At 39.0% G+C, this 17,163-nt stretch overlaps 1 protein-coding gene across 2 annotated transcripts in view; it reads right to left on the minus strand.

Annotated features, from left to right (window-relative positions):
- Positions 1 to 4,218: 4,218 nt before the first annotated feature.
- Positions 4,219 to 17,163, minus strand: part of LOC133654122 (arginine-glutamic acid dipeptide repeats protein-like) — a 185,923-nt gene continuing 172,978 nt past the window's right edge. For both annotated transcript variants that reach the window (XM_062054161.1, XM_062054162.1), the window contains exons 3-4: positions 9,864 to 9,934; positions 4,219 to 4,296 (exon numbers count right to left, since the gene is read on the minus strand). In XM_062054161.1, the coding sequence (XP_061910145.1) occupies positions 4,261 to 4,296; positions 9,864 to 9,934 (107 nt within the window). In that variant the 3' untranslated portion in view covers positions 4,219 to 4,260. The remainder of the gene's footprint in view (positions 4,297 to 9,863; positions 9,935 to 17,163) is intronic.

Consider the following 17,163-nt stretch of genomic DNA (forward strand, 5'->3'; position numbering starts at 1 on the left):
CATGTATCTGGAGGCGTAGCGGAAACATTATTAAAACAATCTTGCCTTCCTTAAGACTTCCTCCAAACGAGCAGTTTGAAATTTGCCTCATTTGTGACGTTTTTCCCATAGGTGACGTCAGTGGATCTCCATTTATGGTGGAAATTTACCCAAACAGCTTTATGCGAGTCCGGCATTGTAGTTTTACGCTGTGGTCAATAAGCTTCTTCTTTTTCTCTTTTGTGTTTGTTGTGGGGCAGACTGGCTCGTACATGCACTTACATGCTCAGCTGTTGCCATTTCTAATACAAAGTAGGATATAGTTTTAAGTAGGGTTATACAGTATACCGGTACTAGTAAAGTACCGTGGTACTAAAGAATCAAAAACAGTACTATACACCCTTTGAAAAGTACCGTTTCCCTTTTTTTAGGGCATAACAACGTGCCATCGTCTCCTCGTAACATTGCTGGTTTTACGAGCAGAGGAGCATGTTCGGCAGCGCACAATCACAGAGTACTTTTCAAGCAGACACGGTGTGTAGACAGAAAAGACAGAATGGACGCATGTTGGCTTAAAAACAAACGATAAAGGTGAAGCTATAACTTTGAAATGGCGCTCAGCCAGAGGTGCTTTAAAACATGGCTGGCTAGCTGGTGGCTAACATCCAGCTGCAGTCGGCAGTGTTTTAGCTACTTCTAAATCGCTAATCCTCGCCTCCATGGTGACAAATAAAGTACGTTTCTTACAAGTATCATCCCAGCAGGACGAGGAATAGCTAAACATGCTTCACTACACACCGGCGTCACCGCAAAACAAAAGCTAGCGCTCCTCAATGTAAACAATTGGGTGGATTTACACCTGACATCCACAGTAATAATACCAAGTACAAAAGTGTATCTAGTCGATACTACAAGAATTACGTTGATATTTTTTATCGCCACAAAATCTTTTTTCCTTGTTTTAAAATGTATATTATGTTTAAAAAACTCAGGAAATACGTCCCTTGACACGTGCGGACTTTGAATATAACCAATGTATTACCCTGTAACTATTTGGTATCAGATCGATACCTAAATTTGTGGTATCATCCAAAACTAATGTAAAGTATCAAACAACAGAAGAATAAGTGTTTATTCCATTTTAACAGAAGTGTAGATAGAACATGTTAAAACAAAAAATATTTAGGCCTGGGCCGATATTCGATGAGTCAATAAACCGCCGATAAATGAAAATAAGTCGGTAAGTTTTTCAGCGTTGATAAATCGCCATGTGCATACTTCAAGAGCATTCACGCTTTTCGTCGCTTTTAGTGGCTATGTGCGTTTGTACCATAGAGGAATGAAAAGAACGGGGTGAAATTACTTGTCCTCATTAAGTGTAGCCACAGGCCGGCTGGCATCACACTTGTTAGCATGTAGCAGCTAACATGGACAAAATGATCACAAAATCAAATGCCACTGCACCCAGTGTGGGAATATTTCAGTTTGAACCTTTGGGAACAAGATGAGCCTATCAAGACCGAGAAGCGAGTTTGCCGAAACAATGCAAAATAGTGTGCGTTCACATACATACGTCATCAAAGACATGCTGCCATTTAATACGGTTAGAAAAAAATAATAATTTTTTTTTATAAATGCTGTCATGTTGTCATGTCTTGTCGGTGTTCCTCACTCTGAATCTGCTAAACTTAATTTTGTTTTGTATATGACTGTTAATACATCTGTTTAAACTGTATGTTTATATTATTACTTTGCACTTTTGTTTAAGAAGGTCCTAACTTGATTGTCAGTTATGTGCAACTTGACCTCTGCCTACATGTTCAATATTGAAATACATCTTTGTTTGTTAATTCTTTATTTAGCTATTTTATTTATTGTTATGACTGTGTTTTTTTGAGCCCCCATCCCCTCCATTAGATATGTTAATCATGTATTAATTAATAATGAATTGTATTGAATAATTGCAAAATTTGCTAAAAGACAAAGTATATTTTATTATTTCTTTTTTTTATTTCACTTGGGATATTTGAATCCCCCACCCCCTCCTTAAGACTAACAGACAAAGTATATGTTGTTGTTATTATTTCTTTGTTTTATTTAACTTGGATGTTTAAACGTTTTCATTTCAATTATGACGTTAAATACACGAGAAATAACATTTTATTGCATTTGAAAGAATTTACATGCATTATTATTATGTATTATCCAAAGACATGCACCTGGGGATAGGTTGATTGGCAACACTAAATTGGCTCGAGTGTGGGAATGTGAATGTGAATGTTGTCTGTCTATCTGTGTTGGCCCTGCGATGAGGTGGCGACTTGTCCAGGGTGTACCCCGCCTTCCGCCCGATTGTAGCTGAGATAGGCTCCAGCGCCCCCCGCGACCCCGAAGGGAATAAGCGGTAGAAAATGGATGGATGGATTAAACCAAAGGTTAATTTGGTCTCATAAAAATAATGGCAATAATGTTGTTTATTGGCAATCATTTGCGGGTCAATATATCGTCCCGCAAAATTTGTTATCAGCCCAGGCCTACAGATATTAACAGTAAATTAATAAATAGATTAATAATCCATCATCATTTTGGCAAAATATTAGAATTGGAAATGACAATAAGTTACTGCATACATCAGCAGCCAAATTAGGCGCTTTTGTTTGCTTACTTATTACTAAAAGACAAGTTGTCTAGTATGTTCACTATCTCACTTAAGGCCAAAATCTTTGAATGCAATAAGAAGCAAATGTTTAATGTAACGTAAGATTTTTTATTAAAATAAAGACAATAATGCCATTTTCTGTGGTCCCTTTTATTTAGAAAAGTATCGAAAGGTATCAAAATAAATTTTTGTACCGGTACCTGTACCAAAATATTGGCATCGGGACAACCCTAGTTCTAACTTATATCCGTCAGTAGACTCCATATGGAAGCGCTAAAAACCACAACATGGCTGACAGGGAGAAGATGCTGTCGAGGTGGAGGCACGTAAACAAGACTGCCCACAAAACAGCGCATCCTGTAGAGACGGTCAGAAATCGGCTTGAAGATGGTCTGTAAAACAATCTATGCAAAATTGTGACCAAAGAACCACCATTACATGTAATGTAGAACACAAGAAAGTGTTCTAAATGTAGAAAAATATATAATATCATGATCATTCCAAATTCAGAAGTGTGTTTAATCTAATTAAAATACCTGGCATTTGACAGCACATAATACTTTTTTAAATGAAATCAAAATATTAATTTGATTATGTTAACCATATTGGACTGCATGGTAATAATATTTGTGGCATTCCTACATAAACATCTTTAGATGTGCTTAAAATGTTCTTTAATGTAACCTTGTTAAGCATGTTTGATATTAACCTAAACCAAAAGTTCTCAATTACATCCGTCCATGCCTTAGAATTGTTGTCATTACATTGTGCATTGACTGCCTTTACCATTTCCCCCTTTGTTTTATTTTACTATGTTCCAAAGGCACATTAAAAAAAAAATATCCGCAGTCTGCAAATGGTCCCCAAGCCACAATTTGGACACCCCTGGCAAAGTGTTACCAAACAACAGAAGTCTTTTTCACTAACACTATTATGAGTCAAAGGCAGGACTGCACACTTCCACAAAGATCTGGGCAATTTAAGAAACAAATCATAACAACATTTTCTTTCAATTGAGATCAATATGTATCGTTGCCGCTAATTGGTTTAGGAGCCAGAAGCATTATTATATTGGATTAATAGGATTAAAAATGTGGGTGTTGTTTCATGTCCAGAGGGCTATCATAATGTTATTAAGTTAAAAATTTAAAGTACCCATGACTGTCACACACACACTAAGTGTGGCGAAATTATTCTCTGCATTTGACCCATCACCCGTGATCCCCCCCTGGGAGGTGAGGGGAGCAGTGAGCAGCAGCGGTGGCCACGCCTCGGAATCATTTTTGTGGATTTAACCCCCAATTCCAACATACCCTATTTAGAAGATCGTAAACAGTTTTTTTATGCTCTGGCTTTGAAAATATTTCATTTAAAATTTATAATTACTACTTTGCGGAAATGTATTTACCGTCATCAGATCCGGAACCAATTAACAGCGATAGACGAGGGTTTACTGTATTTGATTACAGAGTAAATGCATTACGCAAAAACCACATCCTGTCTTTCACTTTTAATGCGTACTGTGTGGGAATTCAGAGCAGAGTTACAATGCATACCCCCATTTAATATAATAATAGGAAGTGCCAAGTCTTAATGTGTTCTCTTCTTTGAGTCGTCGTCTTCTACTGCTGCTTCAATGTACGCTTTGCCGTTGCTCCCTGAAAGCGGAGGAATTACTGCATGAATGAGCACTTCTCTAGTGAGACTAAGTGGTTTCATTATTTGGGGTAAAAGCTTTTGTGGGCTGAATGTGGCCCGCGTCCTCCTATTGAGGACCACTGAGCTGAAGAAGCCAATACCATTTTTACTCATCTTTGAAATAACATGAGATCATGCAATGTCAGGTATCTTTAATTGAGTGTAATTTTTCAAGAAAAAGCAAAAATGTCTCCGTTACATTAGAGTCCTGATGATTAACGATAAACATTCATTCTAATCAGTCATCATAAAGCCGTGAGCAGAAATCTTGAATAGGAGCCAGAAACACTTTCACTAAATAACACCCCATCAAGGACAATAATACACTTCAATATCCTTCAGTAACAAATACCCACGGTGCTGGAAGCCTATAGAAACACACTCCAAATGTCAGTATCTTATACACAAAGCCACCTTCCACCTTACAGATACTGAATGAAAACCCATCAAGGCTGTTCTGCTAACAGAAATAATACTGCACATGGTGGTGTAATTAAGCAGTAGGTACGAATGTTGGCATGTAGGGAGAAACACTGCAATCGCTTCATAAGCAAAGGAGGGTTAGGAGAGGGGGAAGGGATGCTGGGAGAGAGGATGTGGGGAAGGAACTGGGGAGGGCAGGGAGACAGGGTAAATGCAGCTGACTTAGCCAATAACAGCAAATGAGGTTAGCTACAAGCAGAGGAGGTATGGGGTCAATGAGTGTTGAGGACATGGACACAATGATGAAAACATAGGATGGGAGGGAGGGAGGTGAGTGACGGCAGATAAAAAGGCGTGGGGGAAAGGGGTTGGGGGCTGTAGTGCAGGAACAGACAAATGAGATTGAGAGAGAAATGGAGATGGAGGAGACAATTAAGGTGAGAAAGAAGGATGGCTGGTTAAAACTCTGGCCAATCGGCAGATATGGTGGCATTATGTTCAGTGGTCAGACCCATTGTCTTAGCTTCTTCTCACACACAGGCCTATGTGTGCATCTTGTATTACGTCATGCACCGGACACACATTAGAAAACAAATAGCAAGGCATGTATAAACACTTCTAAACACCACAGCAGGTCAGGTGCATTAATCTCATCAAATAGAAATTGTCGAGACACTGTTAGGTCCAAATAGCCCTGATAGTTGACCTCACTGATCACATCAGACAGCATCCTTTTCCAGACACAGTACAGTGTTTCCCACACATTCATTTATTTGTGGCGGCCCGCCACGAAAGAATTAAGGCCGCCACAAATAGATTTTTTTTTTTTGGCCTGTCCAGCTTCTAAGGCAAATCATATAGTTGATGTAGATGCCCATATCGGCTGTTCAGATTTACTTTACAAAAGAGAAGTGTAGGATCAAGATTTTTGGAGCTCTTTGTTCAGTGGATCAGATGTTTGATGAAGCTTTGTGTCTATCTACCACCACTACTGTTTTATATTTATTTGTTACTGACTGTGGCAGGACACCTCTGCCTCTGTTTCACTTTATGTTGCTGGTAAATAATATGGTTGTAGTAGTAAGCTAAAGTTAAATTATTTAGTATGCACTAATTAAAGGGGCAGAGCTTTAAGAGACATTTTAGCTTTTATATTTTTATAAGATATATTTTTTGTAAGAACCACAATTAATAAATATATTGCATTGAATAACTTATTGTTCAAATCTGTATATAAATATGTACATAAAGTGTTGTAATTATATTGTAAAATGGATGGATAGATGGATGGACGTTTAAAACAAAACTGTTATTAATAATTAGTAAGTATACATTTTTTGAGCCTTTTTAGAGAAAATCATATCATTGTAGTAAATTATGCAAATTACTCGATGATGTCATGGTGACCACGCCCATAGCCACGCCCCCACCGCCACAGGTATCTTGGCAGTTTATGGGAAACACTGTAGTACATTTCAAACTACACATCTCACCTTTCAGAACCGTTTTTGATATAGTATATCAATCAATCAATCAATCAATGTTTATTTATATAGCCCTAAATCACAAGTGTCTCAAAGGGCTTGTATACTCTCAAGGGAATGACAAAACAGTGTTATTAAAATGAAATGTCAGTGTACAGTGTGTATATCAGTACAGTGATACCTCAGCCTGAGAGTGTTTGAAACAATAGCTGTCTCTCGGCTATTTATTATACTTTAAGTCGCAAGCAAAAATTTGAGACCATTAGTTGGTGTAGCAAATGTCGCAGCGAACCCCGTAAGATCCGACCAAAACATCTGGTCTTACTTGTTAGCATTATTTTTATTTTTTTTCCAACAATGGGAAATAAGAAAGTGAGTGTGATGAATAAGTGGATGATATTCATTGATCCAAAGAAATCCCCAAAAACATGATCTAGTGTAGTCAACTTGGTGAAGCAGTTAAAGCGCATCACTGTGAGTCTGCACCATACTGAAGCAGAATGAGTTTAACGCCAACCATGACTGTAAATATAATACCTCAACGGCGGACATTTATCCATGAACTAATGGAGATCTGCAGATGGTGTGTTTGGAGAAGCAGCTCAAAGGAGATACCGCAGAAGTTAACTCTCCAAGGTGAATGCTGTACATTATTATCTCATGACTTAAAAACTATTGCAGTTTTCTGTAGTACATTCTATTGTATTGTGTTTATACATTATTTCTTATCAAGAAGTTTGTTTTGCCAATTTAAAAACTTGTCCATGTTAAAATTGTGCTGTTTTGGGTTGGGCCAAACCCCCGATTAAATTGATTTTAATTAATTTCAATGCATGATGTTGATTTGAGATACAAGAGTTTTGTGTTAAAGATGCCATCACAGAACCAAATGCTTGAAGCTTTGGCACCTGTATCTGTTAAAATGTAAACCATACTCATGCATTGGGTGTACTCAATTTTGTGAGATAATGTATATAGAAAACATCAGATGGATAGTGATGGACCATAACTGCCTCGATCAAATATATGTATTTTGTTCATTTAAATTGTTCGTCAAAATAGCAGAATATGTTTTTAGAATCAACAGCGCCTCTGCTGGCTGCTGTCAAGTAGCACACTCTATTTTGCCTCAATTGCTTCAAGACATAATTAAACAACAATGTATCCCACACTATTGATGGCATTCTTAATGTGTATGTTGAAGTTCGGCTCATCTTATTCAATCATGTTTAAAATGTCATCCTATTTGTCTCTGTTGTTTCTGTGCATTGCAGCAGTAAGAGAGTGAAGTGAAGTCTATAGAGTTAGATCAATGTGTGGGAGAGGTCACTGTGTGAGGACTGCAGAGAACACCGAACGAGTGGAAGATGATTGTCTTATGTTGCAGAATGGATTTACTGTTGCATATGTTATTGTTGGCAGTGTGCTTGCGCGTGTTGAGAGGCAAAGAAGCAGAAGCAGCACTGACATGTAACGACAAGCTGGTGAGTCATCTGCAAGTGGAAAAGACCCTATGAGTAAAAGACGACAAAGGGAAGGGGCAGGTTTCAATCCTCTTTCTCCCTCATGGACAAGAGAGCGAGTGACGAAACAGTCCCATGCTTCATTCAGACCGAGGCAAGATGGAGGGAAAGGGAGAGAACAAATATTGATAAGGTTGTTTGGTCCGGGGCCAATGAAATTTCTACCCCCCGTCTGCGGCGCCTTCAAAGCCCACTGTTGATCAATAGCTTACTCAGCACGATAGGAAGTGGAGGCCAGAGATAGATTTAGGGAAGAATGACAAGATGAGAAGTAAATAGAGAGTGTTGACATCTAATGAAAGGAACTTGTTGTCTCTTTTCAATATATGGCAGCAAAAGCAGAAAATGAGAACATTTTGACCATTAGCTTCCACAACAGAGCAGTCTGAGAGCTTCCTAGCGGCCCTGAGGGAGAATTGTGTGGCCCACTTTTGAGTGCAGGGGTACATTTCAGCTTTACAAGCAAGAGGGCACTTCCGAGCAAAATGTGCAATTACATCCTAAATCATCTGATATTATCCTCCAAAGAGGAGTTTGTGTAGCAGAGTAAACAAGACATTTTTCCAAAGCTGTTTGCAGCGATGCTTTTGTGTTTTGTAGCCACTAAAAAACATCCGCTTGTTTGGGAGAGTCAGCGGGGCTTGTTGTTGTAGCGTAGGACGACATGGTGTAGTCTGCTCAAACACACGCAAGCATGCAGATGGCTGTTCAATAATTGCAGGTGGAGGGGGGCTGACAGGGTGAGAGACACAAAGTGAAGGAAAGGTCAGCTCCAAGAGTTGACTTTTTTTAATCTCCTCCCTCCTGGACAATCACCTCTATCTAGCCCTGCCTCTTGTGCTCTGGTCAAGGTGCACATGTGTGGGTAATGCGTGTATGTGTGTCCTGCCCGTCTGAGCACGCTCAAGCTGGAATCCGATTAAAAGCATGCTGTTGTGCCTCCCAAGTGCCCCGCTGCAGGACCTGCTCGTTTAAAAAAAAACAAAAAAAAAAACGACCTTCACAGCCAAATGTATTCACAAACAACACAAAAGGGCCACAATAAAAGTCAAATACATAATATGTTTATATTGATGCACGTATTTCCAAAAAGGCTTTAAGTTGACCTCTCATCATCACCCTGGCAGGTTGCTGGCTGCTATTTGGGTCCCCTGGGGGTGGGCTACCCAAACCAAGCCCTTAAGTGGCGTACTTAGACGGACAATCTACTAAAAGATCCCTGGTAGCAGCAGGCTCACATACTGATCATGTACTGCTTTATTTGGAAACTGAAATCTTGAGGGATTCTTAGGGTGACCTCATACTAGGTCATATGTGCCGTGCTGGATTTGCCCTCCCTCTCTTGGACACCGCCTGGCCTGCTCTCACACTGAGCATCTGTGTTTTGGCATTTTTGTTTGTGCCATCATTTCTACACTGCTGTATTACTGCAATCTACTTGACTTTGTGGATTATTTCCAGTCTTTTTGATTATTTCTATTGTGAAAGTTGGCAGCTGTCATTAATTGAATATCGGATGTTTATTGCTTACATAATTGTAGTCACCTTGCATGTGTTTTTTCAGTTATTTAGAGCAGTGTTTTTCAACCACTGTGCCGCGGCACACTAATGTACTGTGAGATACAGTCTAGTGTGCCATGGGAGATTATGTAATTTCACCTATTTGGGTTAAATATATTTTTTGAAAAATAGTAGTTATAATCTGCCAATGTCCCATTGTTGAGTGTCTGTGCTGTCTGGAGCTCGGCAGAGTAACCGTGTAATACTCTTCCATGTCAGTAGGTGGCAGCAGGTAGCTAATTGCTTTGTAAATGTCGGGAACAATGACGATGGTTTGCAGGTAAAAAGGTATCTACGCTTAAACCAAAAATAAACAAAAGGCGAGTGCCGCTAAGAAAAGGCATTGAAGCTTCGGGATGGCTATGCAAAACGAAGCTAAAACTGAACTGGCTGCAAAGTAAACAAAAACAGAATGCTGGACGACAGCAAAGACTTACAGCGTGTGGCTTTGGAGACTCGATGGTATGTTTCAGCACCTCAGAGCAATAGCGTGAGCGCACACAAACAAGACGGACAGACAGGAATTCAGCTACTCACCAGTTTGAACTCTTGAATGCTACAAATGAAGTAGGGAGTGTTGGGTCGGCGACTCTCAATGTACACACAATCTGCATGAGAAAGACCAAAAAGAAATAATTTTAGGAAATGGTGTTCACACTTTCTGAGGAATTTGTTATTTTTGATTCAGTCAAACTTAGTGAGAAATTATTTGGAGTGCTGTTACCTCTGCTGAAAAGACATTTTTTCCTCCTTGAGTCAAATTCAATTGGAATGCGAGTAATAGGATTAAGGACTTTCAGCGCGCTACAAGGTTGCCTTTCCAAAGAAAACATTACGCCCAAGGGGAATTATGCTATTGTTCCACTACGTTTATACACCAGTGAGCAATACCCGCGGTAACCCTGCCCCGCCCCCAGCCATCAGTCTAACCTGGTTTGACAAAGTTTGACAATATATACATATCCAGAGCTGCAAAACAAAAAGAGGAAATCCATGCCCTGTCAAAAAGTGTGCAAGGAAGGTGGTGAAGAGGCTTGCTGTCAGGCTGTGCTTGAATAGGACTTTCAGGGTATGGCCTGGTCATGAACCACCCCCGCCTACCTCTCACCGTTTCCTGAACAAAAACATTTACACTGCCGTAGACAAAGTACAGCGAGCCACTTCAGAGAAGAAGAAAGGAAGAGTAGGTGGGGGTTGACGAGGCTAATGATGGATGCTCCACCTGGTGCAGTCCTTTCACTGCACAAGCTGATGTCAAAATAAATATTTGTCTTTATTAGAGCTGGACATTTGACTCAATGTTCTCAAAGCACTATGATGAACGGCTGATTAATTGTTATGATTGATTAAAATTAGATAGATAGATAGATAGATAGATAGATAGATAGATAGATAGATAGATAGATGGATAGATGGATAGATAGATAGATAGATAGATAGATAGATAGATAGATAGATAGATAGATAGATAGATAGATAGATAGATAGATAGATAGATAGTACTTTATTGATTCTTTCAGAAGAGTTCCCTCAGGAAAATGTAAATTCCAGCAGCAGTGTACAGAATTGAGATCAAATTGAAAAAGTAAAAAGTAAATAATGGGGGTATAAATGGAAATAAAATATAACATATAACATTAAGAATAAAAATAAAAAGCAACAATAAGAATAAAAATATAACAGTAGAAAAATAAGAATAAGATTAGTCATGTAAATCACATTAATTATAAGTTAAAGGTTAAAATATCTAAAACTACTGCTATTTTACAAAAGGAAAAGGAATTGCTAAATGAAAAGAAGCATTGTATATTTTATATAAATCACAGATCTGACATTTTGCATTGAAATGTGGGGTAGTGCCTGTCAAACATATTTCATATTCCAAGCATTTGGTGTTCTGACTTTGTGCACCGGCCGTAGACAATAGCCAATAAAAGGGCTCCGCTTGTAAATCATCACACTGTGCTTCCAATCAAAATCATTAAGTGTCTGTATAGTCAAAATTAATTGTGAACAACAATGTTTATTTCCATCAATTGTATTTTGAATTCTTTAATGCCTCGGGACATCGTATTGAATGATTTTTTTATGTCATTCAAGGCATTAATTTTCAGAAAATCCCTATAATATTTATACTGACTTAATGCTTTTTAATGACCGACGAAAATCCTGTGCTTTAAAGGGGAAGTGCACTTTTTTGGGGGATTTTGCCTATCGATTACAGTCATCATTTTTTTAGGATCCTAAATATGTTAAAAACGTTAATGGGAGTCACCGCTGTAGCCTTCAAAGCCCTCCATCAATGTTTTGCATACACACTGCAAGTCTATATACAGGTAAAAGCCAGTAAATTAGAATATTTTGAAAAACTTGATTTATTTCAGTAATTGCATTCAAAAGGTGTAACTTGTACATTATATTTATTCATTGCACACAGACTGATGCATTCAAATGTTTATTTCATTTAATTTTGATGATTTGAAGTGGCAACAAATGAAAATCCAAAATTCTGTGTGTCACAAAATTAGAATATTACTTAAGGCTAATACAAAAAAGGGATTTTTAGAAATGTTGGCCAACTGAAAAGTATGAAAATGAAAAATATGAGCATGTACAATACTCAATACTTGGTTGGAGCTCCTTTTGCCTCAATTACTGCGTTAATGCGGCGTGGCATGGAGTCGATGAGTTTCTGGCACTGCTCAGGTGTTATGAGAGCCCAGGTTGCTCTGATAGTGGCCTTCAACTCTTCTGCGTTTTTGGGTCTGGCATTCTGCATCTTCCTTTTCACAATACCCCACAGATTTTCTATGGGGCTAAGGTCAGGGGAGTTGGCGGGCCAATTTAGAACAGAAATACCATGGTCCGTAAACCAGGCACGGGTAGATTTTGCACTGTGTGCAGGCGCCAAGTCCTGTTGGAACTTGAAATCTCCATCTCCATAGAGCAGGTCAGCAGCAGGAAGCATGAAGTGCTCTAAAACTTGCTGGTAGACGGCTGCGTTGACCCTGGATCTCAGGAAACAGAGTGGACCGACACCAGCAGATGACATGGCACCCCAAACCATCACTGATGGTGGAAACTTTACACTAGACTTGTCCCAGAGTCTGGAGGAAGACAGGAGAGGCACAGGATCCACGTTGCCTGAAGTCTAGAACTTAATTCTTCAGTGCATCTAATTCCGTTTCCATAGCAGCGCACTTCCAAATTATGTCAACAAATGTGTGTTCCTACTTCCGGAAACAAACTTGGTAACAGACAACAAAGACGACTATTTTTGCACAAATGAGGATTCAAAACCTTATCTTATTGAAACTAAATATGCGGAGGATGAACTGTTGGTTATAGAAACGAGCGAGAACATAGGGTGAAGCGTTGGCTGAGACGGAAGCCAAGAGAGTGAGGTCGGTGTGATTCGACATATATGGCGTGCTGAAAAAACTTCCCCTGCCAGCTGAAACAAACAAACACCTTTCCATCGAGTGAGTCACTATAATATTGTAGCGTTGAACGGGTTTGACAAATGTCTCTGCTTGAAGATGTCAAGAAATGCTGACCCAATGAACGATCGGTTCAACTTTTAATGATCAAGCCAATTTTAAACACACGCACACAAGTGAAAGCACAGCATACTTAGTCAACAGCCACACATGTCACAGTCAGGGTGGCCGTATAAAAACAACATTAACACAGTCACAAACATGCACCACACTGTGAACACACACCAAACAAGTAGACAAACACATTTCGGGAGAACATCCACACCGCAACACAACATAAACACAACAGAACAGATACCCAGAATCCTTTGCAACACTAACTCTTCCGGGACGCTACAATATTGATCATGATACACACAGCACACTATGCCTGTATACAAATTGGTGTCCTACCACATTGTGTTGTATATTACAAACTGAATAGCGATTCAGCTGCTGACACCAAAACTAGCTTATCTCTTGCCATAGCTAGCTCACGCCGTCCCAAGACGTTGTATTACTACGCTAGAAAAAGAGTTGCTCAGTGTTTGCTCATACAATAACAATGTTGCTACAGCTTGGTTATTTTACAGGTTACGGAACGTAAAGAAAGTATCGTTGGTGTTTTTTGGATTCATCAAGTGATTTAGCCGCAGAATGGACTGGTCCCATTAGCTGCATTGCTAGGCACCAAAAACGAGCCCATTTTTGCAAATTAGAATGCAAAAATACTAACATTTTTGTCTTCTTGTCTCTCATTAAGATTGCAAACGATAAACAAAATCCCATAAAACTGCAGTTTTCTTTTAAGAGACAAACAATTAGATCTATTCTATATACCTGACTTATATCCATCCACATACGAAAGAGGCTTGGGTCGGGTATGAAAACACATTGACATGAAAAAATCTGATATGGGCAAACAAATTGGTATTGATCTGCAGAGGCCAAAGATATTCAATTGTGCAAATTCAACCTACAAGCTGTTTTTGATTGATTGATTGATTGAGACTTTTATTAGTAGGTTGCACAGTGAAGTACATATTCCGTACAATTGACCACTAAATGGTAACACCCGAATAAGTTTTTCAACTTGTTTAAGTCGGGGTCCACTTAAATTGATTCATGATACAGATATATACTATCATATATATACCAGGGGTCACCAACCTTTTTGAAACCAAGGGCTACTTCTTGGGTAGTGATTAATGCGAAGGGCTACCAGTTAGATACACACTTAAATAAATTGCCAGAAGTAGCCAATTTGCTCAATTTACCTTTAACTCTGTTATTATTAATAATTAATGATATTTATCTTTGTGGAAACACTGATCATCTTAATGATTTCTCACAATAAATATATATAGAAACAGATAAATATCAATATGCAACACTTTATTTTTATATTTTCTCTAAATGCACATTTTTCAAATTGAACACTTTCAAATGATCACTTCTAAGACAGTCTTGTGAAATCACAATATCCCATTTTAACTAGCTAGCCACTAACATTTTTTAACAAATCATGAATTACTTTGCACCATGTTTGTACAAATGATAACTCATGTAAAATACAAAAGTAAACTCTCAAATTTTTAAATCATGTCACACTTTGAACTGGACACCAAATCTGTTATCTGTTTCTTTGTCAGTTAGTGGGAAGCCTGGCATTGCATGCTGTTAACTAGTGTGTTGTACTCTGGTGTGTAACTTGACACTGCAACTCTGAGTGAGTCTTGCAGATGTGCATCAGTGAGGCGTGTTCTGTGTTTGTTCTTGATGAAGTTCATGTCAGAAAAGGCTGATTCACAAAGATAAGATTTTTCCTCATTGTTTGCGGAACCTTCTTAATCTTTTGGACATATTTTCACAGCAATCTGGCCTTAAGCTTAATTATGATAAATGTAAAATGTTAAGGATCGGAAATCTAAAGGGAACGTCCTTTCGAATGGAATGCAAAGTGTTTTGTTTATAAATTATATGCAATCTGTTGTGTTCCCTAATTTTTTTCTGTGTACATGAATGAAGGTGTGTGTTGCTGAGTCCGACTTGGACATTATCTGGACTGGGCCTGGTTTAAAAAACCCTTTAAAAAAATCTAATTTCATTGACAACCTGGTCTGTTGAAGATAAGGCCCTTTTTTTTAAAAAATAAAATAAAATAAGATAAATAAATAAAAAACATTTTCTTGGATAAAAAAGAAAGTAAAACAATATAAAAATAATTACATAAAAAATAGTAATTAATGAAAATGTTAGTGGACCAGCAGCCTATACAATCATGTGTGCTTCAGGGACTGTGTCCCTTGCAGATGTGTTGTCTATGTTGTGGGAACCAGAATATTGGTAGCAGAAAGAAATAACCCCTTTTGTGTGGATGAGTGTGCATGGGGGAGGTTGTTTGGGTTGATGCACTGATTGAAAGTGTATCTTGTGTTTTTTCTATGTAGATTTAATTAAAAAAAAAAACAAATAAAAAAAACAAATTTTTTTTTTTTTTTTTTTTTACATTTTTTTTTTTTTTTTTTTTTTTAGAACAGGCCCGCGGGCGACTCATCTGGTCCTTACGGGCGACCTGGTGCCCGCGGGCACCGCGTTGGTGACCCCTGATATATACTATCATCATAATACAGTCATCACACAAGATAATCACATTGAATTATTTACATTATTTACAATCAGGGGTGTGGAGGGGGGGTAGTATATGTGCTCTATGCTCTCTTAAAACAGAGTGATCAATATATTCTCAGGGGAAAATGACACAAAAGTGTTTTTACTGTGCGTTCAAGGACCCCTGAACAGAGTAGAATGCCACAACACACGCCAGAATACTCTTTTTTATCAATGAATGAGGCATAAGAAACATGCAAAATAGTGGGCTTTCAAACAGTGGGTCTATTTAATTTAGTTTGTTTTTTTTAATCCAAAGATTTCAGTGTGTGTATAAGTACTTTTTGAGCATACACAACAATACCGCAGTAACGATAACCAAAAATGTTGGTCACAATAACCGTGATAGGAAATCGTCATACTCTTACATCCCTAGTATAAACATTATAATAAAACATTTTATGCAAAAGCTCCTTTTGGCTACTGATGCATTACCTACATGCAAAGTGAGTAATCGCTGAGATGGACCCCCAAAAAAACATAATTTCAAAAATAATTTTAGGAATCATGTTGGCCCTGCGATGAGGTGGCGACTTGTCCAGGGTGTACCCCGCCTACCGTCGAAATGCAGCTGAGATAGGCTCCAGCGACCCCCCGCGACCAAAGGGACAAGCGGTAGAAAATGGATGGATGGAATTTAGAATCGAAAAAAAAAAGAAGAAAAATAATCACAATTCGGATGTGAATCAATGTTTTGAGCTACCCTAATGCATTGTGCTCCTTCATGAGACAACATTTAAAAAACGACACAAGTCTCAGTAATATTTCACCAGTATCATTAAAAAACATGCTGCTCCATGTACAAGAACCAAAGTGGGCTTTCTCTTACAAAAGGTGTGTGCTAAGCATTTTCAGTGACAGGCCACGTCTGTTATTTATGTATTCGCGTCAGCTGAGTCATTGATGTGGCTGTGCTTTATCTTACTGCTTTGCAAAAGGAAAAGAAGGGTGGCAAAATATATTAAATGGCCCTTACAGCCACCAGGCCATTTGTAGAAAACCTGCTGTCTATATAAGCTGAGAGCTCATGTGACATCACAGGCTTTGTTGTTGAAGAGGGCGTGTGCGCGCGTGCGTGTGCGTGTGTGTGTGTGTGTGTATGTGTAACCCCAGGGTGGGCTTGTTATCGACTATGGGCTGAATGAGCTGTTTGGAAGAGGGGTGAGGGTGGGGGGAAGGGAGGGGGAGCAGGGGGTTATCGTCCTCGCTGGCTTTGAGTGATGCATTATATTTCCCCCATTCTCGCCTCCCCCACACGTCCCTGGAAGTCATTTACAAGATAGCATGAATGAAAATATCCATCAGTACTGCTGTGTGATCTGTGAGTGACACGGTGTCTGCGTGTGTTGAGAGAGACGGCCAAACGGGGAAGACGGCGGGGAGGGAGGGGAGCGCGAGTGAGGGACCGAGAACAAAAGAGACTAATCTGAGCGAGATGACATGTTATGTAGGAGTCAAATCGGGGGGAATTAGGGTGTACTGCCCCTTCACCTTGCCTGCACATTCATTTAGAGAGGCCAAGATCACATCAACAGGCATATATACTTGAGGTGACAGAAAGAGTAAAAAAAAAATATATATATGGCCGGTGTGGTGGGGGAGGCATCTGCAGTGTTGGCGCTAGGAATTTTCAACTTTGCTAACTTGTCAGCCACTTCTCCAAGAGACTCCTTTTGAACACTTCTCGC

Source organism: Entelurus aequoreus, linkage group LG07 (assembly GCF_033978785.1).
Source record: "Entelurus aequoreus isolate RoL-2023_Sb linkage group LG07, RoL_Eaeq_v1.1, whole genome shotgun sequence".
NCBI lineage: Eukaryota > Metazoa > Chordata > Actinopteri > Syngnathiformes > Syngnathidae > Entelurus > Entelurus aequoreus.